This window comes from Entelurus aequoreus, linkage group LG03 (genome assembly GCF_033978785.1).
Source record: "Entelurus aequoreus isolate RoL-2023_Sb linkage group LG03, RoL_Eaeq_v1.1, whole genome shotgun sequence".
Lineage (NCBI taxonomy): Eukaryota > Metazoa > Chordata > Actinopteri > Syngnathiformes > Syngnathidae > Entelurus > Entelurus aequoreus.
The window spans coordinates 17392577-17419469 of record NC_084733.1 but is presented as its reverse complement, the minus strand read 5'-3'; the positions used below and the strand labels follow the sequence as shown (position 1 = coordinate 17419469).

Here is a 26893-nt window from a genome sequence, read left to right as displayed (position 1 = left end):
ACATACGACACTTAAAATATATAAATGTGTGATAATATGATATAGAAATGTGACATTCATAAGTAGACTAAAAGTAGAAAATAAAAGATTGATAATACAAATTGTGAGTGAACGGACACGTGAGGGTGTAATACAAACGTTCGACAATAGAGGCGCTGTTTATGGAATTACTTATTTTCAACAGCCGTTGTACAGTATATAGGAGTTACGTCACATCCGGTAGGTCTGGTTTGATACAAATACGCATTTGAAGTGCTCGTCACATCTTAATTTTTATAACATATAATATATGTTATAAAATATATATAATATATATAACATAACATATTAATAGTTAATCTTGGTCGAGTGACACTGTCACACTCGATGGCAGCCTTCCCTTCCAGCTGTTTGCTGTTGTGACCGCTCCAAAGTTCACCAATGCAGGTAATGTTGACTTTAAAAGATGTTCTTTCGGTTTGGTGACGTTGTGCTACAATACGGTTGTTATATATTAAGTTAATTCGGCAAATGACGCTATAACGTTCAACTGTTCTTTTTGCCTTGCCAGCATTTCAAAGCTACTTTCTATTTCTTTTTAAAACAATTGTCCCAAATAATAAAATAGTCGTGTTTTATTCCAGTAGATATGCAGAGTTTAATTGTAGGCTTCGTATCTTTAGCGTATTACAAAAGCGGTTATGCTAGGTATTTTATTTTGAAGGACACCGTTGCGTAATTCCGGTAATAACGTCCGTCGGTTATTGAAAACAATTTGCTGTTACCATTCTCTGTGTGTGCGTATGTGTTGTATTTAAATAAGTACTATACAACATGCTTTTGCCGTTGTTCATGATGCAGGAGAAGAGAGCAACAAAGCAACGTTACCGCTTTCGGTTTTTCAAAATAAAGTGGCCCCAAAACAACAACAGACTGGCTCGTTAATATAGTTTTTCTTTTCAAGGAAACAATTACTAGTATCAGTTAATAAATCGATGTGGCTCAGAATAATTTACACAAATGTTACTTTATTCATAGGAGTTATTCTGTAATTTTGACTATAGATATATATTTTTGTCATTGTACACATATTCCACAAGGCGGAGTCATATTTCCATACTTTGACAGTGACTAAAAGTTTACATTTTCTCACAAAACACTGTAGCACAAGAGCTTTTTGACAATACACGGAATTACACAAACTAAGTAAGAATAAAATGCATTAATGGATAACAATATAAATACAACTAGAATAAAAATGAGAAGATAATTAAAATGTAAGTAATACAATTTGTACCATCAAGGCTGGTGTGTGTGTGCGTATGCTTAAACTACTATATATCAGCACAATGAACCCAAAAAGAGAGACTAAATAAATAAATACATTTAAGAAAATTATATTTTTTTAAAAGTATACATGTATTCTGTATATTATTATTTTTTACTTAAAAATAAATTGATTTACTGGAACTGCCCTTTTTTTATTTTGCCTATAATTCACAATCCTTACGTAAGACAAGCACACATTTTTTCTTTTTCCTTCAACATCACTGATTACTACTACTCACTGCAGACTTCATGAGAGACAAACATCACTTACTGTACAACAGGAGTGTCAAACTCATTTTAGCTCAGGGGCCGCATGGAGGAACATCTGTGCACGCGCGGGCCGGACTATTAAAATCGGGGCATTAAAACAAAAAAATAAAGACAACTTCAGATTGTTTTCTTTGTCTTGCTTTGGCCAAAAATAGAACAAACACATTCTGAAAATATTACAATAAAAATATAGAAAAAAATTCCGGCAGCGGTAAAGTTTAGATCCATGAAGGAAAGAAGAAAGTGAATGAATGTTTATAACTTAATAAATTTACATATGCATGAAAAATTGTTTTATTTTGTATTATACTTTTTAATGAATTAAGTAACGTTTATGACAACCTTTTTCCAAAACACAATATAGAATGTGAGATATAACAGGATAATGCGTACATTTATCATTTGTTTTCAAAACAGTTACAAAAAAGTGGGACCCCAAAAATGTACTGTGGGACCCCACTTTTATGACTTGATGGGGTCCCTGGCACCAACACTGATGGAGTATTGGTGCGTGCAAAACAGCAGCAGGCGGCTGTGGCCTGCGGGCCGATTCTAATACTAATCAAAATATCATTTCGGGGGCCATAGTTAATTAATTCGCGGGCCAGATCCGGGCCGCGGGCCTTAATGTTGACACCCCTGCTGTACAATGTATTCCTGTTTAAATGAAGAATGACACATAATACTTGCAAAGGGTTTAAAAAATAAAAGTTGGTGCAAAACAGCGTCTTTCTCGCCATCTACGGGTCAAAATTGGATGTCAAAGTTTACCAACTTCTCATTTTATGTCCACATCATTTTGCTATCAAGGTAACAGGCATGATTTATGATTTACAATTAACTTGTATGAGCTATAGGTTGATTGGCAACACTAAATTGGCCCTAGTGTGTGAATGTGAGTGTGAATGTTGTCTGTCTATCTGTGTTGGCCCTGTGATGAGATGGCGACTTGTCCTGGGTGTACCCCGCCTTCCGCCCGAATGCAGCTGAGATAGGCTACAGCACCCCTTGCGACCCCGAAAGTGACAAACGGTAGAAGATGGATGGATGGATGGATAGATGGAGCTGCAGCTCACCAAATAAAGATGTCGTTACAGCAGCTTAAGGAAGTTACCTCTCGGTGACAATGTGCCGCTAAAAGTAGGTCCTTAACGTTGGCGCTTATAATTTTGCTAATACTTGGTTAGTATTCAAGTCACGGCATGTAAATGGAGTATTGTTGGCACTTTTTGGGTGTTTATTTATTGTTTTTTATTGCCGTGATACAAACCCCGTTTCCATATGAGTTGGGAAATTTTGTTAGATGTAAATATAAACGGAATACAATGATTTGCAAATCCTTTTCAACCCATATTCAATTGAATGCACTACAAAGACAAGATATTTGATGTTCAAACTCATAAACTTTATTTTTTTTTTGCAAATAATAATTAACTTAGAATTTCATGGCTGCAACACATGCCAAAGTAGTTGGGAAAGGGCATGTTCACCACTGTGTTACATGGCCTTTCCTTTTAACAACACTCAGTAAACGTTTGGGAACTGAGGAGACACATTTTTTAAGCTTCTCAGGTGGAATTCTTTCCCATTCTTGCTTGATGTACAGCTTAAGTTGTTCAACAGTCCGGGGGTCTCCGTTGTGGTATTTTAGGCTTCATAATGCGCCACACATTTTCAATGGGAGACAGGTCTGGACTACAAGCAGGCCAGTCTAGTACCTGCACTCTTTTACTGTGAAGCCACGTTGATGTAACACGTGGCTTGGCATTGTCTTGCTGAAATAAGCAGGGGCGTCCATGGTAACGTTGCTTGGATGGCAACATATGTGGCTCCAAAACCTGTATGTACCTTTCAGCATTAATGGCGCCTTCACAGATGTGTAAGTTACCCATGTCTTGGGCACTAATACACCCCCATACCATCACAGATGCTGGCTTTTCAACTTTGCGCCTATAACAATCCGGATGGTTCTTTTCCTCTTTGGTCCGGAGGACACGACGTCCACAGTTTCCAAAAACAATTTGAAATGTGGACTCGTCAGACCACAGAACACTTTTCCACTTTGTATCTGTTCATCTTAGATGAGCTCAGGCCCAGCGAAGCCAACGGCGTTTTTGGGTGTTGTTGATAAACGGTTTTCGCCCTGCATAGGATAGTTTTAACTTGCACTTACAGATGTAGCGACCAACTGTAGTTACTGACAGTGGGTTTCTGAAGTGTTCCTGAGCCCACGTGGTGATATCCTTTACACACTGATGTCGCTTGTTGATGCAGTACAGCCTGAGGGATCGAAGGTCACAGGCTTAGCTGCTTACGTGCAGTGATTTCTCCAGATTCTCTGAACCCTTTGATGATATTACGGACCGTAGATGGTGAAATCCCTAAATTCCTTGCAATAGCTGGTTGAGAAAGGTTTTTCTTAAACTGTTCAACAATTTGCTCACGCATTTGTTGACAAAGTGGTGGCCCTCGCCCCATCCTTGTTTGTGAATGACTGAGCATTTCATGGAATCTACTTTTATACCCAATCATTGCACCCACCTGTTCCCAATTTGCCTGTTCACCTGTGGGATGTTCCAAATAAGTGTTTGATGAGCATTCCTCAACTTTATCAGTATTTATTGCCACCTTTGCTAACTTCTTTGTCACGTGTTGCTGGCATCAAATTCTAAAGTTAATGATTATTTGCAAAAAAAAAAAAGTTTATCAGTTTGAACATCAAATATGTTGTCTTTGTAGCATATTCAACTGAATATGGGTTGAAAATTATTTGCAAATCATTGTATTCCGTTTATATTTACATCTAGCACAATTTCCCAACTCATATGGAAACGGGGTTTGTAAATGCAATGACGTCATGGCTCCCATTGACTCCATTGTAAACACTTTTATTTACAAGTTAGGATGCATTAAAAAAAAAAAAAAGTTCTTGTCTCTCTTAAAGATTGTGAATTTTAGGTAAAATTCCCAAAAAAGTGCACTTACCCTTTACATATGACTCAACAATTGCCGACGCTATATCTGCATGTGCACAAACAATACCTGCCAAACGAATGGCTCACAAGGTGAAATTGTTTCTCATTATTCACTTAAAAAAGCCGTTCAAAAGACTTGATTCTTTTGCGAACGTCACATTTCCAAAAACAAGCCTTTTAAACCGCCTCTCTCCTCTTTTTGTAGCGTCCCAGTTTGCTGGTCCGACAATGAGCTGCGTGAGGACAGGAGGACAAGCTGAAGAATGCTCAGGTTCAGACTTAAATCATGGATGGCCTTGCTGGCTCTGGTCCTGCTTGTGCTCATTGTAACGGTGGTCCTCAAGTTCCTCACCCCGGAGGTCACGGGCGAGATAGGAGAGCCGTCTCTGGGCGAGAAGGACGCCGCCAAAGAGGTCGAGTTAGAGCCCAGCAAGGGGACCCAACCCGTCCGGGAGGACAAGGAACTAGGCAAGTTCCCGCCTCCCAACTACTACCTCCATGCTTTTTACTACATCTGGTACGGGAACCCCGCCACTGATGGCAAGTACATCCACTGGGACCACCCTCGGCTGCCCCACTGGGATCCCAAGGTGGCTGAGAAGTATCCACAAGGCAGACACAGCCCGCCTGACGACGTGGCGGCCAACTTCTACCCGGCTCTAGGGGCTTACAGTTCCAGGGACCCGGCTGTCATTAAGGCGCACATGAAGCAGCTTCGTACGGCTGCCATAGGTGAGACACATTCCTTCAGCTAAGCTTCACAGCTCAATTTTTTACGCCACTTTCCTAAAGTTCTCTGTCTCTCCCTTAGTGGAAAAGTCTTATCATTTAGCCTTTAACTTTCCTAAAATGAGCTTAGCAGGTTTATCGGGGGTGTTTCGATGAACTTTTTCACTTCCGATTTTGATACCGAAACGATATCAGCACGAATCATAGTAGATATTTGTTATTATTTTGTAATGTCAGAAAAGGCTGTTTAATCAAGTGGAAATGTTGTATTTTTCGGACTATAAGGCACACTAAAATCCTTTCATTTAAAGTTAAAGTTAAAGTAAAAGTACCAATGATAGTCACACACACACTAGGTGTCAGGTTCAATCATCGATGACATCTATTAAAACAGACAAGAAGCAAGGAAATAAACAGAGACAGGATTCAATTTGGCTCAATTTGAGGAGAAACGTGTCGACCTGTAACCTCTTCCAGTGTCACCCACGCTCTAACGAAAAAAGGTTCAGGTCTCCTCTCTTATTTGGATATTCCCTGTTTACATAACAGCTGTTTCTAAAGGAATGGGGGGTATGTAAACAGCCATTGTTTTCGGTCACATTAACATAAAAGAAAAAGATGCCTCTGGCTTTGACTGGTCCTGGATCGAGCTTGGGAAGGTCTTGGATCAAAATAGATAACCCCTCCCATCTCCTCCCATCGTACACAATGGAATTTTACAAGCCTTTGGCTTGGTACAACAAAGACAGCTTTCGTCTGTTCACTGGGAACCCAGAGAACGGAAAGTTTTTTGATAATTTACATACAATTTTTCTGACACTAGGTGGGCAAAATTATTCTCTGCATTTGACCCATCACCCTTGATCACCCCTCGGGAGGTGAGGGGAGCAGTGAGCAGCAGCGGTGGCTGCGCCCAAGAATAATTTTTGGTGATTTAACCCCCAATTCCAACCCTTGATGCTGAGTGTCAAGCAGGGAGGTAATGGGTCCCATTTTTTATAGCGCCTTATTACCCGGTGCGCCTAATGTACGTATTCTTTATGGTTGTGCTTACCGTCCTCAAAACAATTTTATTTGGTACACGGTGTAACCATAAGTGTGACCAGTAGATAGCAGTCACACATCAGGGATACCAGAGTCGTGCATAAAGAGAGTGTGGCCAACTAAAAACAGGCGCCATGACTGCTACCAAGGTGGCTGTGCCCGGATTCATGCAATTGCTGTCATTCTGACTAAAAATTAACACACTTTTTGTGTATTTTTACGCATTGAAATAAGAAAGGAAGCACATTTCCATGGGACACAGTTTTTTTTTTTTTTTACAGACCCTGCCTTCTCTGGGTCAAAACTCCGGTTTGCTTGTTTTTTCTAATCGATTATCGCTTTCCGCCGGTGTTTTGTTTTGTTTATATTTTCCAGGTCAAATTTCCGTCCCCGTTTATTGCGTTTTTTGGTCGTCTCCAAAGTAATGAACTTTCCGGTACAATTTTTAAAATTTTGAAATCGCCGAAAGTTTTATCAATGACAAACACTGCCTCTGTTTGCACTCGGACAAGTTTACCGCGAGGGGCTGTCAAAAGAAAGACTTCATGGTAAACACTAAGGTGAGTGTAAAGTCAACCTTTTCAACTTCATCCTGTGCCATGTCTCCAGTAAATGACTTGTTTTAGTCTTTGTGAGTCCATGGAAACTTCACTTTTATCTCCCGCTGGATCGACATCGTTCGAGGATGGAGACAGACTAGCTGTTAGCTTCAAGCTAACCAACACCCGGCCAGACTCCTAGACTCCAAAAACATACTCTGCAGGTCAACAAACGGGGCAAATATGTGTTTTTTCAAGTGTTAATGTGCAAGGAGTGTTCAAAAGGAGTCTCTTGGAGAAGTGGCTGACAAGTTAGCAAGTGTTGCTCGCATTGCTGACAGTGACATCATCACCGTCAAAACTTTTTACACTTAACATAGCTCAGTTGTTAGGTCGGCTGTGCCAGCAACTTGAGGGTTCCAGGTTCGATCCCTGCTTCCGCCGTCCGATTCACTGCCGTTGTGTCCTCGGGCAAGACACTTCACCCACCTGCTCCCAGTGCCACCCACACTGTTTTAAATGTAACTTAGATAATGGGTTTCACTATGTAAAGCGCTTTGAGTCACTAGAGAAAAGTGCTATGTAAATATAATTCACTTCACTTCACTTTTATATAGAAATAAATACACCTACAATTTATTAAATAAAAATATAGAAAAAAATACAGCCAGCGGTAAAGTTTAGATCCATGAAGGAAAGAAGAAAGTAAATGAATGTTTATACATATGCATAACAATGTGTTTTCTTTTGTATTATTTTTTTAGTGAATTAAGTAACGTTTATGACAACCTTTTTCCAAAACACAATTAGGGCTGCAACAACTAATCGATTAAATCGATTAAAATCGATTATTAAAATAGTTGCTGATTAATTTAGTCATCGATTCGTTGGATCTATGCTATGTGCAGAAGGTTTTTTTTAATATTTTTTAATTAACCTTAATTTATAAACTGCAACATTTACAAACAGCTGAGAAACAATAATCAAAATAAGTATGGTGCCAGTATGCTGTTTTTTTTCTCAATAAAATACTGGATAGGATAGAAATGTAGTTTGTCTCTTTTATCCGATTATTAATCGAGTAATCGAAGTAATAATCAACAGATTAATCGATTATCAAATTAATCGTTAGTTGCAGCCCTAAACACAATATAGAATGTGCGATATAACAGGATAATGCATACATTTATCATTTGTTTTCAAAACGGTTACAAAAAAGTGGCACCCCAAAAATTTACTGTGGGACCCCATTTTTATAACTTGATGGGTTCCCTGTGACCCCATTTTGAAAATTCCTAGCGCCAACACTGTAAACATACATCATCTCATAAACTTACAATAAAACATGCTTTCATTTTGTGAAAGTATTAATTTTTCGGCCCTATTTGACGCACTCTGCTGCTACATTCCTGCGGCGTTTCATGACCAGCGAGCACTCTTAACACCCACCCAATGAAGCAATAACATTTTTTAAAAAATACATAGAAAGTTAATCGGCCCGTTAGTTTATCAAAGTGTGGTTATCAATTTCCAAACGGTCTACAAACTTCCGTATATCGTTACATCCCTACCTATTTTGCTATTGTGTGCTTACCTGTTGTGTACCTGCTAGCTCCTAGTATCCTATAGCCTACAATGTTTACCTTTTTTGTAGATGATTTGACTTTTAGATACAAGCTGATTTGATACTTGGTGTTTTTTGTTGCTGATGTCCGTTATCAATATCGGATCGATTTTTATGTCTTTTTCTCAAGCCGCACCTTTTTTAAGGTCTCTGGTGCCCTCTAGTGAAAGAAAGATTGCATTTTTTCTGCACCATTCCAGAAGTTAACCTCAGCTGGTTTAAAAAATGTCACTCCCTGGTTCATTTTTGCTGACGCAGCCTGGAGGTTTCAGAGAGCTTTAAGATGTTGTTTCTGTTTACCCCAGCCCTTGATGATATTAGTTCAGTTGGACATTCAAAGGGTTAAAATAGAAAAAGATGACATTTCTATTTATTTAGAATTGATGTTGATTGAGAGATTTTAGCAATAAAAGGTAGAAAAAAAGTATGACTCCAGAAATCGTAACTCACCCCGATTGGAAATAATCAGGTTTGCTTTTTAACTTTCTTGAATCTCGTTAAGTATTTTCGTCAAGCTGCTGCTTTAACCTCCTCAGGTGTCATCGCCGTTTCCTGGTACCCCCCTCACACGAACGACGACAACGGAGAGCCATTGGACGCCATCATGCCTCTGCTGCTGGATGTGGCTCATCAGTACCACATCAAGGTGTGCTCGCCTCCAACTTGTCATCGCACTGCAGACGTACTTACACTAGACCAGTGCTTCTCAAACTTTTCTCCTCAAAAAAAAAAAGCAGGCTCTCTCAAGTGCCACCATAATGATGTAGTAGACCTAAGCATTAATTAAAAACAAGGCAGAGGTTTTATTTAACAAGTATATTTAATATTTTGGGCACTGTGACATTACACAATGTTTGAACAGTAACACTGTGTTTGAATATAGGAAATTAAAACACTATTCTAATCAAGTGATTCTTTGGCGTCCCACTAGATCAGAGCTGGGCAAATATTTTGCCTCAGGGGCCACATTGAGAGAAGAAAGTGTGTCTGGTGGGGCCAATGTGTATGTGTGTATACATTATCATACACGTTTAGCTGTAAAAACCTGCTGTACAGTATGTGTTTGGTCCCTTTTTTTCCAGGAACGCTAATACCAAAAGTCACAATTGTCAAGTATTGGTGGTGACGAACCCCAAGATGCAGAGATGGCAGGCTTGGTGCAGGAAAACATGATTTAATGTCCAAAAAATGCAGGAAAAACACAAACCAGGAACTAGGAGACAGGAAACAGGATACCAGGAAAACAGGTAAACTGGAAACAGCGAACCGGAACCAGCAAACAGGAAACAGCAAGTTGCAAACAGTCCGCAGCATACAGCGACAATACTCCAGCACTGACTGGAGGGCAAGGCAGGTATAAATAGCAGCCGACTGATTGACACCAGGTGTGGCCAGGTGCCAATCAGCCGCAGCTGAGGGGAAACAGCGCTCATGGAGACAAGCAGGAAACTGAACCAAAATAGGAGCGCTGACAGGAAATAAAACAAACAGAGGAAAAACTAAAACATAACCAAACTGTCAGTGACAAGCCTGACAACAATGTCCGATAGACCCCCTCAAAAAAACGGATGGAATTTTACAGTTTTTTACTGAATGGGACACCCAAAATGTACATGAAAATAAAGAAAGTGGGATTTACAATATTAACTATGAACAATAAAACACTGAATATTAACAACATATGAACGGCGCTCCCATCTTTTACAATCAAGCAAAACAAAACAAAAATTTAAAAACCGTCAAAATATGAATGCAATGTATAATAAACACCTACAATATGATATATTATCATTATTTTGCAGAACGTTGTTGTAAAAATCTGCTTCCGCATCTGTTTCTGACACACGCGTTTCGGGCTGGCTGCTCTGAAAACAAACCCGGCCCACTCTGCTTTGTACCTCGTCTGAGCTGCTGTGACGTAGATGACCGTAACAACTCGTAAAACAACCTAAAGTGCAGATTTCACCCATTGACATACTTTTTAGCCTGCTATCTTACATTACCAATAAGCGCCAATACGAGGTTTCACTATTGTTTCTCAGAGGAATTCATTCGAGTCCAAACGCAAACATTGACCTACATCATCCCTTCAAGCAGGAAGTGACATCATAGGACCACACGGACAGAAAAGCAAATTGACTTTGGGTTTTCTTTCACTTTTCTTTAATGAACCTCATTCTTGTTTTAAAATGTAGAAAAATTCCAACATGAATGTCGCTTTTTTTAAATGTCATGTATTATTCCGCAGGTGTCCTTTCATATTGAGCCTTACAAAGGAAGAGATGAAGTCAACATGTACGCAAACATCAAATACATCATTGAAAAGTAAGATTCTCACTCAAATGATGTGACAGCACAACACTTTGCCAACATCTACTAGTGGGTTGTTGAGGCAACCAGCTAATGGGGATCCTTAATAAAAATCAAAAAATCAAAAATCTCCCCAAACTTCACCCAATCGTCTGTGCTGCAAACATTTTTTGTCTGTTATAGTTTTTATGTTAGTAACGTTTTATGATTCATAACCAGCCCCCACCCTCCACTTTGGCAAAATCTCCCCAAACGTGTTCCATTTGTTTGTGTTACCAAACTTTAGTTTTATGTTAACGTTTAATATTTTTTCAGTTTCAGTTTATTTCGAACATGCATACGATACAATGTAATGCATCACATACTGTATTTCCAGTTGTTTCATTACAGCACATCCGAAAAGGAGTAGGAAGAAGCAGTGCTTATTTAATCCTACCCCTTTTCATACCATAGCAATTTTATACAATTTCCTTGTTCTCTGTAACAGAACAGTGAACAAATAAAGAATAAATAATTAATATACCATAGTAAGAAGTAAGCAAATATTAAATACATAAATAATTTTTATCTCAAAAAAAAAAAAAAAGTTTTAAAATGTTCATCATAATTCTTGTTCTGTGTACTTTATGAATGAACACCTGTAGTTTGAACAGTCTCTTAAACTGAATCATATTGCTGCTTTGTTTGATTTCTTTGCTTACTCCATTCCATAATTTAATTCCACATACTGATATGCTAAAGGTTTTAAGTGTTGTACGAGCATACAAATGTTTTAAATGTGATTTCCCTCTAAGGTTATATTTCTCCTCTTTAGTTGAGAAGAATGATTGTACATTCTTGGATAGCAGGTTATAGTTTGCTTCGTATGTAATTTTAGCTGTTTGCAAATGCACCAAATTGTTGAATTTCAATATTTGTGATTTAATAAATAAAGGGTTTGTATGTTCTCTATATCCAACATTATGTATTATTCTAACTCATCTTTTTTGTAACACCGTTAGTGAATGAAGTGTACTTTTGTAGTTATTTCCCCATATTTCTGCACAATAACTCAGATATGGTAACACTAGTGAGCAGTAGAGAACATGAAGTGATTTTTGGTCTATAACATGTTTTGCTTTATTCATTATTGACGTCTTTCTTTCTACTTTGTTGTATATTTTTTTACATGAAATTCCCAGTTCATTTTATTATCTATTATTACACCCGAAAATGTGTTTTCTTTTACCCTTTCAATGTCTACTCCATCTATTTGTATTTGTGTTTGACTTTCTCTTCTACTGTTACCAAATAACATTATTTTAGTTTTACTGAGATTCAAAGATAAGTCTGTTTTTGTCAAACCATCTTTTTAATTTGTTCATTTTTTTTCTGTTATTATTTGTATTAGCTTTTGTGTGTTCTCTCCTGAACAAAACACAGTTGTATCGCCTGCAAAGTTTGTATGTTGTTAACTTGTAATCAACATGTTGTATGCATTACCAGCCCCCCAACTGTCAAAATCTCCCCAAACTTGTCCCAATCATTTGTGCTGCAAAATGTTTTGGTCTTTTAGTTCTTATGTTTAATAATTTGGTTGTTATTAATGTGTAACCATAAACTGCCCCCAACAAAATCTATTAGTTAATTAGTTAATCTATTAGTTCTTATGTTTAATAATTTGGTTGTTATTAATGTGTAACCATAAACTGCCCCCAACAAAATCTATTAGTTAATTAGTTAATCTATTAGTTCTTATGTTTAATAATTTGGTTGTTATTAATGTGTAACCATAAACTGCCCCCAACAAAATCTATTAGTTAATTAGTTAATCTATTAGTTCTTATGTTTAATAATTTGGTTGTTATTAATGTGTAACCATAAACTGCCCCCAACAAAATATATTAGTTAATTAGTTAATCTATTAGTTCTTATGTTTAATAATTTGGTTGTTATTAATGTGTAACCATAAACTGCCCCTAACAAAATCTCCCCAAACTTGTCCCAACCGTTTGTGCTCCAAAACTAGTATTTGAACATTTTATGAGCCTGGTTATAAATGATAAAACTCTAATAACATAAGAACCGTAAAAGACAAAAAAAAAGTTGCAGCAGAAATGATTGGGACAAGCTCTGCGATGAGCCGGCGACTTGTCCAGGGTGTACCCCGCCTTCCGCCCGAATGCAGCTGAGATAGGCTCCAGCACCCCTGCGATCCCAAAAGGAACAAGCGGTAGAAAATGGATGGATGAATGATTGGGACAAGTTTAGGAACATTTTGACACAGGTGGCAGTGTTTTATGTCATTCAAGTGTAAAACGAAATTGACCGTCTGGTGCGTGGCTCCTCCCCCTTTAGGTACGGCGACCACCCGGCCTTCTTCAGGTACCGCACCAACACGGGGAAGCTGCTTCCGCTCTTCTACATCTACGACTCGTACCTGATGAACTCGGAGCAGTGGGCCAAGCTGCTCAAGCACACCGAGAGCGGCAGCATCCGCGACACGCCCTACGACGCCATCTTTGTCGCCCTGCTGGTGGAGGAGAAACACAAGCGGGAGGTGGCGACGGCCGGCTTCGACGGCGTCTACACCTACTTCGCCACCAACGGCTTCTCCTACGGCTCCACCCAGCGCAACTGGGCCGCCATCAAAGCCTTCTGCGAGGACAACGAGCTGCTGTTCATCCCCAGCGTGGGGCCGGGCTACGTGGACACCGGCGTGCGGCCGTGGAACTTCCAGAACACCAGGAACCGCGTCAACGGCAAGTACTACGAGACGTCCATGAGCGCCGCGCTACAGGTAGAGCCCCATTTCATCTCTGTGACGTCGTTCAACGAGTGGCACGAGGGCACTCAGATCGAGATGGCCGTTCCCAAAAGGGGCAAGACCGTTTATCAAGACTATTTGCCGAACAAGCCCGACGCCTACTTGGAAATCAGCCGCAAGTGGGCCGCCATGTTTAATGGCGAGCGCAGGAGATGGCAGGAATAATCCCAACTGTCAACTTCATGACTGCTACGTTTAGAGATGTCTGATAATGGCTTTTTTGCCGATATTCCGTTATTGTCCAACTCTTAATTACCGATTCCGATATCAACCTATACCGTCGTGGAATTAACACATTATTATGCCTAATTTTGTTGTGATGCCCCGCTGGATGCATTAAACAATGTAACTTTACCATGAATTGATTAACGTGGACCCCGACTTGAAAAACTTATTCGGGTGTTACCATTTAGTGGTCAATTGTACGGAATATGTACTGTACTGTGCAATACAAGTGTGACGGTCTCAAGCCGTCTTGTGGGTTCCAAAGACCACCAAGCACAGACATTCTGCGAGCAGGTGTAGACTTCTTTATTTTTCAATAAGAAAAAGTCTCTTGCGGGTTGCTTTTCAGCTCTGCCGCTTTCACTGCTCGCTCCTCGGTTCGCTTTTCAGCCTTCCGCGTCGCCTGCGTCTGCCTCTCGCTCTCTTCCGCGCTGCATGTGTTGCTGTTCGCTCTCCAACTCCTTCTGCCCCCGTCGTTCTCGGCTGCCGCCCTTTTACACACTGAAGGGGGATTACTCAAATTGTGCCCAGGTGCGCGATCCACGCACCTGATCTTCTTTGCGGCGTCGAAACCGGCGCGCCCCGCCTCGATGCTCGCTCGCCGTCCACGCCTCCTCACCGCCATCTTGGAGCCCTGCCTTGCTGTCGGACTGCCGGCCCCGCCTCTCCACAACAAGTTTCAATCAATCAATCAAAAACAAGGTTTTCCAAAATAAGAGAACTTCAACTCCAGTTATGGAAAAAAGTGCCAACATGGCACTGCCATATTTATTATTGAAGTCACAAAGTGCATTATTTTTTTTAACATGCCTCAAAACAGCTTGGAATTTGGGACATGCTCTCCCTGAGATAATCCTAATACCCATTACAACTATGGATACCCATTACAACTATGGGAAATACTATACTTTGACTTTCACAAAGTGCATAATTTTTTTTCTTTTTAAACATGCCTCAAAACAACAGCTACAAAAACAATGAAGGCACACAGCTTCAGTCCAGAGTATACTACGTCCGTATTTTACCGGATATGTACCGCTCCGTACAGCGGCGTTTTAAAAAGTCATTAATTTTACTTCTTGAAACCGATACCGATAATTTACATTTTAAAGCATTTATCGGCCGATATCGGACATCTCTAGCTACGTTCCTTACATTCTGCTTGGTCCTTTTTAGAAGTAAAAAACTTAACACATTTAGAATGAAATATGCACTTCTTATCAGCATTCCTTAGTTTCCCTCACCAGATGAATAAAATACATTTAATTCTGACTTGTCTCAATGTCATCTCACCAAAAAAATAACATGCAGAAATAATGCCGCCAAGTACTAATCCACAAAAATTCGGTCCTTAATTACATTGTGTTCATTAGAGGGACAGTAACCACATTCTACCACTGGATGTCGCTGTTGTCAGCATTCCTTAGTTTCCCTCACCAGATGATTAAAGTATATTTAATTCTGCCTTGTCTCAATGTCATCTCACCAACAAAATAGCATGCAGAAATAATGCCGCCAAGTACTAATCCCCCAAAATTCGGTCCTTAATTACATTGTGTTCATTAGAGGGACAGTAACCACATTATACCACTGAGTGTCGCTGTTATCAGCATTCCTTAGTTTTCCTCACCAGATGAATAAAGTATATTTAATTCTGCCTTGTCTCAATGTCATTGTCAGGTTCCAACACTGATGACATCTATTAAACAAGACAAGAAGCAAGGAATTAAACAGACTGAATTAAATTTGGCTCAATTGAGGAAAGCGCGTACACCTGTACCCTTGTACAGTGTTCCAACACGCTCTGACGAAAGATTGTACGCCTCCTCTTTTATTTGGACTTTCCCTGATTACATGGCAACAGCTGTTTCTAAGGGAGGGGGGTCGTAAACAGCCACTGCCTTGGGTTACAAAACAGTTCAAAGAAAAGGTTCTGCTTCCTCTTCGCTTTGTAGATCTCGGGTCGAGACAAAATCTTTCTGTGGATTACAATACATCAAAGAAACGGAACACATTAATGTTGTTTCCCATCCTACACAGTGGAGTTTTACAGGCCTTCTTCTTGGTAGGATCAAAGACAGCTTTTGTCCTCTCGCCGGGCGAGCTCAACTCAATGTAACACAAAGTTTTGTGATAACTTAGATACAATTATTCTGACAGTCATCTCACCAAAAAAATAACATGCAGAAATATTGAATAAAAGTCGGTCTTTAATTACATTGTGTTCATTAGAGGAACAGTAACTGCATTCTACCACTGGGTGTCGCCGCTGTACTTAAGTTCGATGCAAACGTTTTTCGATATGCGTTTTGTTACTGTGCAGCAGGGCTCCTACTGGCTCAATGCAGTTTCATTTGGAGGACCCAATTTGACGCATGATTTGTACTACAACTAATTCATAAGAAAAAAATTAGGCCAATTATATATTTTTTCTGCAAAATAAAAACATTGATTATTGACTTTAAAAAAAAAAAAAAAAAAGGATTTGAACCAAATACCTTCTGACTTGCAAAACAAGCCACAGATCCATATCAACTTCTGTGCAGCACTTTGGGAAATTTCTATTTAAAAAAAAAAAAAAAGGGCTATATAAATAAAGTGGATTGGATTGGAATCAGACTAAATTGGCCCGAGTACAGGGGTGTCAAACGTAAGGCCACAGGACAGGTTTTATTCGAGTTTGCCAAGTATAAAAATGAGCCGAAATTTTTGAATGAAAGAAACAGCTGTTCTAAATGTGTCCACTAGATGTCGCAATAGCATATGTAGATGATGCTACATATGTTAAAAACATAAATAAACCACAAGCCATTCTTGCTTGATGTACAGCTTAAGTTGTTCAACAGTCAAGGTCTCCGTTGTGGTATTTTAGGCTTCATAATGCGCCACACATTTTCAATGGGAGACAGGTCTGGACTACCGGCAGGCCAGTCTAGTACCTGCACTCTTTTACTATGAAGCCACGTTGATGTAACACGTGGCTTGGCATTGTCTTGCTGAAATAAGCAGGGGCGTCCATGGCAACATATGTTGCTCCAAAACCTGTATGTACCTTTCAGCATTAATGGCGCCTTCACAGATGTGTAAGTTACCCATGTCTTGGGCACTAATACACCCCCATACCATCACAGATGCTGGCTTTTCAACTTTGCGCCTATAACAATCCGGATGGTTCTTTTCCTCTTTGGTCCGGAGGACACAACGTCCACAGTTTCCAAAAACAATTTGAAATGTGGACTCGTCAGAACACTTTTCCACTTTGTATCAGTCCATCTTAGATGAGCTCAGGCCCAGCGAAGCCGACGGCGTTTCTGGGTGTTGTTGATAAACGGTTTTCGCCTTGCATAGGAGAGTTTTAACTTGCACTTACAGATGTAGCGAGCAACTATAGTTACTGACAGTGGGTTTCTGAAGTGTTCCTGAGCCCATGTGGTGATATCCTTTACACACCGATGTCGCTTGTTGATGCAGTACAGCCTGAGGGATCGAAGGTCACGGGCTTAGCTGCTTACGTGCAGTGATTTCTCCAGATTCTCTGAACACTTTGATGATATTACGGACCGTAGATGGTGAAATCCCTAAATTCCTTGCAATAGCTGGTTGAGAAAGGTTTTTCTTAAACTGTTCAACAATTTGCTCACACATTTGTTGACAAAGTGGTGACCCTCGCCCCATCCTTGTTTGTGAATGACTGAGCATTTCATGGAATCTACTTTTATACCCAATCATGGCACCCACCTGTTCCCAATTTGCCTGTTCACCTGTGGGATGTTCCAAATAAGTGTTTGATGAGCATTCCTCAACTTTATCAGTATTTATTGCCACCTTTCCCAACTTCTTTGTCACGTGTTGCTGGCATCAAATTCTAAAGTTAATGATTATTTGCAAAAAAAAAAAAAAAATGTTTATCAGTTTGAACATCAAATATGTTGTCTTTGTAGCATATTCAACTGAATATGGCTTGAAAAGGATTTGCAAATCATTGTATTCCGTTTATATTTACATCTAACACAATTTCCCAACTCATATGGAAACGGGGTTTGTAAGACACCTAAATAAGTATATAGGTGAAACAGAGGACATAACAATGGCGACGAGTGATGCACAGAGCCTGCAAGCCAAGTGAGATATCGCCAGCATACCGAAGTTTAATCTGAAGTGTAACAGAAAGTTGCTGTCTGATTACTACTCCGACCCGGCGACGTTGGGACCGCGGTGGACAAGATGGCTAATGTCATTTCAATCAATCAATGTTTATTTATATAGCCCTAAATCACAAGTGTCTCAAAGGGCTGCACAAGCCACAACGACATCCTCGGTTCAGAGCCCACATAAGGCCAAGGAAAAACTCACAACCCAGTGGGATGTCAATATGAATGACTATGAGAAACCTTGGAGAGGACCCTAGATGTGGGTGACCCCTCTACCCCCTCTAGGGGAGACCGGATGCAATGGACGTCGAGTGGGTCTAGCATAATATTGTGAAAGTCCAGTCCATGGTGGATCTAACATAATAGTGAGAGTCCAGTCCATAGTGGATCTAACATAATAGTGAGAGTCCAGTCCATGGTGGATCTAACATAATAGTGAGAGTCCAGTCCATAGTGGATCTAACATAATAGTGAGAGTCCAGTCCATAGTGGATCTAACATAATAGTGAGAGTCCAGTCCATAGTGGATCTAACATAATAGTGAGAGTCCAGTCCATAGTGGATCTAACATAATAGTGAGAGTCCAGTCCATAGTGGATCTAACATAATAGTGAGAGTCCAGTCCATAGTGGATCTAACATAATAGTGAGAGTCCAGTCCATAGTGGATCTAACATAATAGTGAGAGTCCAGTCCATAGTGGATCTAACATAATAGTGAGAGTCCAGTCCATAGTGGGGCAAGCAGGAGACCATCCCGAGCGGAGACGGGTCAGCAGCACAGAGATGTCCCCAACTGATGCACAGGCGAGCGGTCCACCCCGGGTCCCGACTCTGGACCGCCAGCACTTCATCCATGGCCACCGGACCTGTGCCCCCCCCCCCCTTCCACAAGGGAGAGGGGGGCAGAAAAGAAAAGAAACGGCAGATCAACTGGTCTAAAAAGGGGGTGTATTTAAAGGCTAGAGCGGGGGTCGACAACCCGCGGCTCTCACTTGTTTAAAAAAATGCATTTATTTTTTTACTTTGCTTCTTATAACTTCCAGAAAGACAATTTTAGAGAAAAAATACAACCTTAAAAATGATTTTAGGATTTTTAAACACATATACCTTTTTACCTTTTAAATTCCTTCCTCTTCTTTCCTGACAATTTAAATCAATGTTCAAGTAAATTTTGTTTTTTTATTGTAAAGAATAATAAATCAATTTTAATTTAATTCTTCATTTTAGCTTCTGTTGTTTCGACGAAGAATATTTGTGACATATTTCTTCAAACTTATTATGATTAAAATTCAAAAAAATTATTCTGGCAAATCTAGAAAATCTGTAGAATCAAATTTAAATCTTATTTGAAAGTCTTTTGAATTTCTTTTAAAATTTTTGTTCTGGAAAATGTAGAAGAAATAATGATTTGTCTTTGTTAGAAATATAGCTTGGTCCAATGTGTTATATATTCTAACAAAGTGCAGATTGGATTTTAACCTATTTAAAACATGTTATCAAAATTCTAAAATTAATCTTAATCAGGAAAAATTACTAATGATGTTCCATAAATTATTTTTTTAATTTTTTCAAAAAGATTCGAACTAGCTAGTTTTTCTCTTCTTTTTTTCGGTTCAATTTTGAATTTTAAAGAGTCGAAATTGAAGATGAACTATGTTTCAAAATTTAATTTTCATTTTTTTTCCTGTTGTCTCCTCTTTTAAACCGTTCAATCAAGTGGTTTTTTTTTCATCGTTTATTCTCTACGAAAAACCTTCCGTCAAAGGAAAAAAAATGAGTGTTGACTTTTGTATTTTACATGAGTTATTATTTGTACAAACATGGTGCAAAGTCATTCGTGATTTGAAAAATGTGCACTTAGAAAAAAATATAAAAATGAAGTGTTGCATATTGATATTTATCTCTTTCTATATATATTTATTGTGAGAAATCATTAAGATGACCAGTGTTTCCACAAAGATAAATATTATTAATTATTAATAATAACATAGAGTTAAAGGTAAATTGAGCAAATTGGCTATTTCTGTCAATTTATTTAAGTGTGTATCAAACTGGTAGCCCTTCGCATTAATCAGTACCCAAGAAGTAGCTCTTGGTTTCAAAAAGGTTGGTGACCCCTGCTATATAGGGTGGTCCTAAAACGGTAAGTATTATTCGGAGGTCTGAAGAAGGTAACAAATACAAGAATGTGTGTGTGTGTGTGTGTGTGTGGTTATTCCCCAATGAAACAAGTGAAGTTGTCACTAGTGAAGGCTTCAACAGGATGCTTGAGGTGAACGCCACCAACAGACCTATAATGACTCTTTTTGTTGTTGTTGATGGGGTATGGCGTGGATTTTTCTGCGGTGCCTTGTGGCTCGCGATGAAAGACGGAAAGGTGGTGCAAATGAAAAGAGAGAAGAGGACAGACGGTAGGGTGTGAGGTTGAGGAAGCACGCACACTTGAACTGGCAGCACAATGTGAGCGAATTGAGGGACAAATGGCGGAAATGTCTGGGAAAGGGGAGAGAGGGGAGGCGTCGGTGGACCGCGTCACACAGAAAGGAAGGAAATATCAGAAGAAAGGACAAGGAAAACCGGGCATTGTGGGAGAGAAAACAGATGCTGACCACTTCGGGAGGGATCCTAAATGTCCCGCACGCGGTCAAACATGCCGCAAGTGTAACGGTAAAGACCATTTTGCCAAACCATGCAAAACAAAAGGTGTAACAGGAAAATAAAAAGTGAATAGCATAGAGAGAGAGCAACATGGCTATGCTTTTATACTAAACGACAGTAACAGGTCAGAGAGGCTTAACACAGGGGTGTCCAAAGTTGTTTACCGGCCCGCCACACATTCTGGAAATACTATTGTAAAAATAAAAAAGAACATTAAAAAAAGTGGAATGAGGTGAAATCTAACGAGAAAAAGTTGCAATGTTGACACAAAAGCTGCCATGCAGGCTCTTATTTTTTCTTTTGTCTTTCTTTATTTTTCTTTTTTTGCCATTGCTCAAAAAAAAAAAAAAAATTATGACAAAAAATCCATGTTATAATGAATTATTTTCAGGGCTCCCATTACTTCAAATATTTCACTTTAAAATGTTTTATGTGGTAATAAATATTGCATATATTGTGTAGTAGCCATATAAAAACATCAAAGTTTTCTTTGACATAAGAGCATAAAACAAACAAAATAATAGCTCCAGCGTAAAATTGACAGATATATCTGAAGTTGATCTCGTAACTTAAGTGTTGAAAGTAAAAGAAAAACCTAATAAAGATGTATCACTTTATGAGTGGGGCACCTTTTGGATCCCAAATATATTTAGTGGTATTCTATTTATTTTTTCACTGTGATTACTCAAAAATATTAAATAATTACAATCAATGGTGTCCTGCATTATTGATCTTTTAGGGGTCTAATTACTAAACACTGCATATTTCAGTTTTACTATTAAAAAAAACAAAGTTCTTTTTGACAGAAAAGCCATAAAAATGTTTTAATTTATTTTGTATTACTTTATATCAACTTGAAGTTGATATAGAGATTTACTGTAAGCGTTAAATAATTTAAAAAAATTATAATATGACTTATTTTTAACATTTTAATGACTCAGACCCTTTATGGTCCCCGGGACCCCTAAAGGTAAAATAAATAAAAAAATCCATATATTTTGTTATGGTTTGAAAATGAAAAATATCAAAATGGCCCCCACATGCTTTAATTTTACCGTGTGCGGCCCTCAGTGGGAAAAGTTTGGACACCCCTGGCTTAACATGAATGTGGGAGGAGTTACCTTGACTCGGGGCTACATGTAATGTGATACATGAAAAGACATGGGAGGGGTTAAAAGCAGAGAAAATAAAATGCCACTCTTATGTTCCAAAATCAGAGTGGAAACTGTTTTCTTACTCATCCAACCAACATTTACCTATCAAAGGGGCGTTCACATGCCAAGTAAAAATAGGAGAGCGCAGTGAACGAGCAGAGTTCATAGTAATCAGAGGTGATGGAGAACCTCTACTGCAGGGGTGTCCTAACTTTTTACACTGAGCGCCGCACACGGAAAAATTAAAGCATGCAGGGGCCATTTTGATATTTTTCATTTTCAAACCATAACAAAATATATGGATTTTTTTTGGATTTTTTTTACCTTTAGGGCTCCCGGGGACCATAAAGGGTCTAAGTCATTAAAATGTAACAAAAACCAAGTCGAATTATTATATATATATTTATTTTTAACGCTTACAGTAAATCTCTACAGTATATCAACTTCAGGTTGAAATAAAGTTAAAAAAACCCAAAAAGGTTTCATGCCTTTTCTGTCAAAGACAACTTTGTTTTTTATAATAAAACTGAAATATGCAGTATTTCTCCCACTGCCCAAAACATTCAAAAAGCAATGTTTGATGTGAAGTAATTAGAGCCTTAAAAAGATCAATAATGCAGGACACCATTAATTATTATTTTTGAGTAATCACAGTGAAAAGACAAATAAAATCCCATTAAATATATTTGGGACCCAAAATGTTTGTATCATAAAGTGATACATTTTTATTAGTTTTTTATTTTTATTTCAACACTTAAGTTACGAGATCAACTTCAGATATATCTGTCGATTTTACGTTTGAACTATTATTTTGTTTGTTTTATGCTCTTTTGTCAAAGAAAACATTGATGTTTTTTGTATGGCAACCACACAATATTTTCCACATAAAACATTTTAAAGTGAAATATTTGAAATAATTGGAGCCTTGAATAGGTCAATTTTTTCTTCTTTTTTTTTTCTTTCTTTTCGCTAACTGCTTATTTGCTATTACTTTTACCATCATATTTGTACATGTCGTATTTGCTGATGTTGCTCTGTTGTTGTTGTTGTTGTTGTTGTGTTTGCTGTTTGTTGTTTTTGTCTCTCTGTCTAATCCCCCTCTTGTCCCCACAATTCCCCCCTCTGTCTTCCTTTTTTTCTCTTTCTATCCCCTCCTGCTCCGGCCCGGCTGCACCAAATGATAATATAAATACATTTAATAAAGTCAAAATACAAATAAGGCAACAAGAGAAGTATCCTACACTTCTCTTTTCTAAAGTAAATCTGAACAGCCGATATGGGCATCTACATCTACTATATGATTTGCCTGAGAAGCTGGGCAGGACATTATTAAAATTAAAAAATTAAAAATAAATAAATAAAGTGATACATTTTCATTAGGTTTTTTTTTTACTTTCAACACTTAAGTTACGAGATCAACTTCAGATATATCTGTCGATTTTACGTTTGAACTATTATTTTGTTTGTTTTATGCTCTTTTGTCAAAGAAAACATTGATGTTTTTGTATGGCAACCACACAATATTTTCCACATAAAACATTTTAAAGTTAAATATTTGAAATAATTGGAGCCTTGATAGGTCAATTTTTCTTTTTTTTTTAAGAAATGGCAAAAAAAGAAAAAAAACAGAGGCAGCTTTGGGTCAACATTGCAACTTTTTCTAGTCAGATTTCACCTCATTCCACTTTTTTTAATGATTTTTTAATTTTTGCAATAGCATTTCCAGAACGTGTGGCGGGCCGGTAAAGTCTTAGCTGCGGGCCGCAAATGGCCCCCGGGCCGCACTTTGGACACCCCTGCTCTATTGGGAAAAGAGTTAGCCATGAAACTAGGTATACTGAAAATGGGGGCCAACAGACCTGAAACAGTCACTTCAGCGCCAGTACCCGATTGTATTTCAGGGGGTAGCGAAGCTGAGAACAAAACAGATAAAGCTACACATAGACCCAGAGGTGACACCTGTAGCACGGCCACTCAGGCGTATACCCTTTAATTTACGGGCGCCTGTGGAGGCTTAGACTAAAGAACTCTTAGACCTAGACATCATAGAACCGGTCGATGGACCAACACCATGGGTTAACCCAGTGGTCATTGTACCCAAGGCAAACTCCGAAATCAGACTGTGTCTAGATATGCGACAGGCAAGCCTTGCAATCATCAGAGAGAGATACCTTATTCCAACAGTGGATGAACTGCTACAGGGGATGAATGGATCAGTGGTGTTCAGAAAACTGGACTTAAAGTGGGGCTACCAAAAACTCGAAATGACCCCAGAATCGCGTGGTATTACCACATTCGCCATCCACAATGGAGTCTACAGATACAAAAGACCAGTGACGTGCAGTCACTGGAGGCAGGTGAGGCGGGGCCTCACGTGCCATCATGGAAAGAAAAAAAATGTAAAAAGAAAAAAAATGTATTCAATTGTTATATGTATCCAGTGATTATACTATAAAGTTATTTTCCATTTAACTTCACCAGTTTTAGATTATTTTATTCAAAATCACTGAATTTTCACATTTGCCGTTCAAATACTGAGAAGAGACGGTTGAGGCACGCCACTGCGTTGTGCCTCAACATGGATTGCGGACTCTGCTAACTGCTGGCCTGCTGTGCAGTGAGACCGTATTGCTGTATGAACTATATTATACATTTCCACAGTTTAGTTAGCTGAGGTATATAATGTACAGTGTATTTTGTCAACAACTGTATGTGTGTAAGTAATTCTTGTGCTGAGCGATCATAAAAAGGCTGCAAAAGACGCACTGGCTGAGGCTCGCAGTAATCCCGCCTCCTGGTGGTGGAGAATGCACCCCCGCCGTAGAATGCACCCCCTGAAGGTAGTGTTATATCAACTAAAGCCCACACTTAAACTTTCCACGTGCAAGATTTAATATATTTAAAAAAGTTAATTAATAAGAAGCCAAAAAGTGCAAAAACAATAATGTTCGTGTTGGAGGAGTTGTGAATGACTGCAGGGCCACAACATTAGGTACACCTGCAGACTGCAGCACGGATTTCATATTTCATTCACTATATATATAAATAAATAAATGATAAATGTGTTGTACTTATATATATATATATATATATATATATATATATATATATTATATATATATATATATATTTATATATTATATATATATATATATATATATATATATATATATATTATTATTATATATATATATATATATATATATATATATATATATATATATATATATATATATATATATATATATATATATATATATATATATATATATATATATATTATATATATATATATATATATTTATATATATATATATATATATATATATATATATATATATATATATTATATATATATATATATGTATATATTATATATATATATATATATATATATATATATATATATATTTATATATATATATATATATTATATATATATATATATATATATATATATATATATATATTATATATATATATTATATATATATATATATATATATGTATATATACTGTATATTAGGGCTGTGAAACTTTGGGTGTCCCACGATTTGATTCAATGTCGATTCTTGGTTCATGATTCGATTCAAAAACGATTTTTTCCCCATTCAAAGGATTCTCTATTCATTCAATACATAGATTTCAGCAGGATCTACCCCAGTCTGCTGACATGCAAGCAGAATAATAGATTTTTGTAAAAAGCTTTTATAAAGGACAATGTTTTATGAACTGATTGCAATAATGTAAATTTGGTTTAACTATTAAATGAACCAAAAATATGACTTATTTGATCTTTGTGAAAATATTGGACACAGTGTGTTGTCAAGCTTATGAGATGCGATGCTAGTGTAAGCCACTGTGACACTATTGTTCTTTTTTTAAATTTTTATAAATGTCTAATGATAATGTCAATGAGGGACTTTTAACCACTGCTATGTTGAAATTGTAACTAATATTGATACTGTTGTTGATAATATTCATTTTTGTTTCACTACTTTTGGTTTGTCCTGTGTCGTGTTTGTGTCTCCTCTCAATTGCTCTGTTTATTGCAGTTCTGAGTGTTGCTGGGTCGGGTTTGGTTTTGGAATTGGATTGCATTGTTACGTATTGCTGTGTATTGTTTTGTTGGATTGATTAATTTAAAAATAAGATAAAAACAATAAAAAATAGTAATACAAAAATCTATTTTTAAAAATGAGAATCGATTCCGTATCGCACAACGTGAGAATCGCGATTCAAATTTTAATCGATTTTTTCCCACACCCCTAATATATATATATATATATATATATATATATATATATATATATATATATATATATATATATATATATATATATATATATATATATATATATATATATATATATATATATATATATATATATATATATGTCTTAATTAGATTATCCAAAAAATAGTGCTCGATACCGTGGTAGAGCGTAATATGTATGTGTGGGAAAAAATCACAAGACTATTTCATCTCTACAGGCCTGTTTCATGAGGGATTTCCTCAATCCTCAGGAGATTTAATGGAAGCATTCACATACCATGGTTTATATAGGGCACAGAGCGGGTGGGTACAGGCAGGCGTGGGGGCGTGGTGATTGACTCATGTGTTTACCTAGGAGGTGTTTCCTTCTGTGACGGCATGCTGATACAATTTCGCTGCGCTTGTTGAGGGATGACAACTCTGGGCGGTATATGATAAACAGTTTCTCTTTTAAGCATAGGTTGCATCTTTTGTTACCACTGTTGTAAGGTGTGCTGGATGCAAGAATTTGCCATGTTATTGAGTATTCAACATTATTGTCTTTGAGATTCCAAATGTGTTTGCTGAGTTCTGTAGTGTTCCGGAGTCTTTTGCATCTGAAAGAAGCCTTGTGATTGTTCCATCTGGTTTTGAATTCTCCCTCAGTTAATCCTACGTATGTGTCGGATGTGTTGATGTCCTTGCGTATTACCTTTGCTTGGTAAACAACTGATGATTGTAAGCACCCCCCGTTGAGAGGGCAATCAGGTTTCTTGCGGCAGTTACAGCTTTTGTCGGTTTTGGAGTCGTTCTGCCTGGTGGTGGGCGGCTCCTTTTCAATTGC

At 38.0% G+C, this 26893-nt stretch overlaps 1 protein-coding gene across 1 annotated transcript; it reads left to right on the top strand.

Moving 5' to 3' along the window:
* Positions 1 to 199: 199 nt before the first annotated feature.
* Positions 200 to 13959, top strand: manea (mannosidase, endo-alpha). The gene is made up of 5 exons (XM_062041398.1): positions 200 to 426; positions 4759 to 5285; positions 9026 to 9135; positions 10738 to 10814; positions 13137 to 13959. Exons 2-5 carry the CDS (start codon positions 4817 to 4819, stop codon positions 13768 to 13770), a joined length of 1290 nt encoding a protein of 429 aa, XP_061897382.1. The 5' UTR covers positions 200 to 426; positions 4759 to 4816; the 3' UTR covers positions 13771 to 13959.
* The last annotated feature ends 12934 nt before the right edge of the window (positions 13960 to 26893 follow it).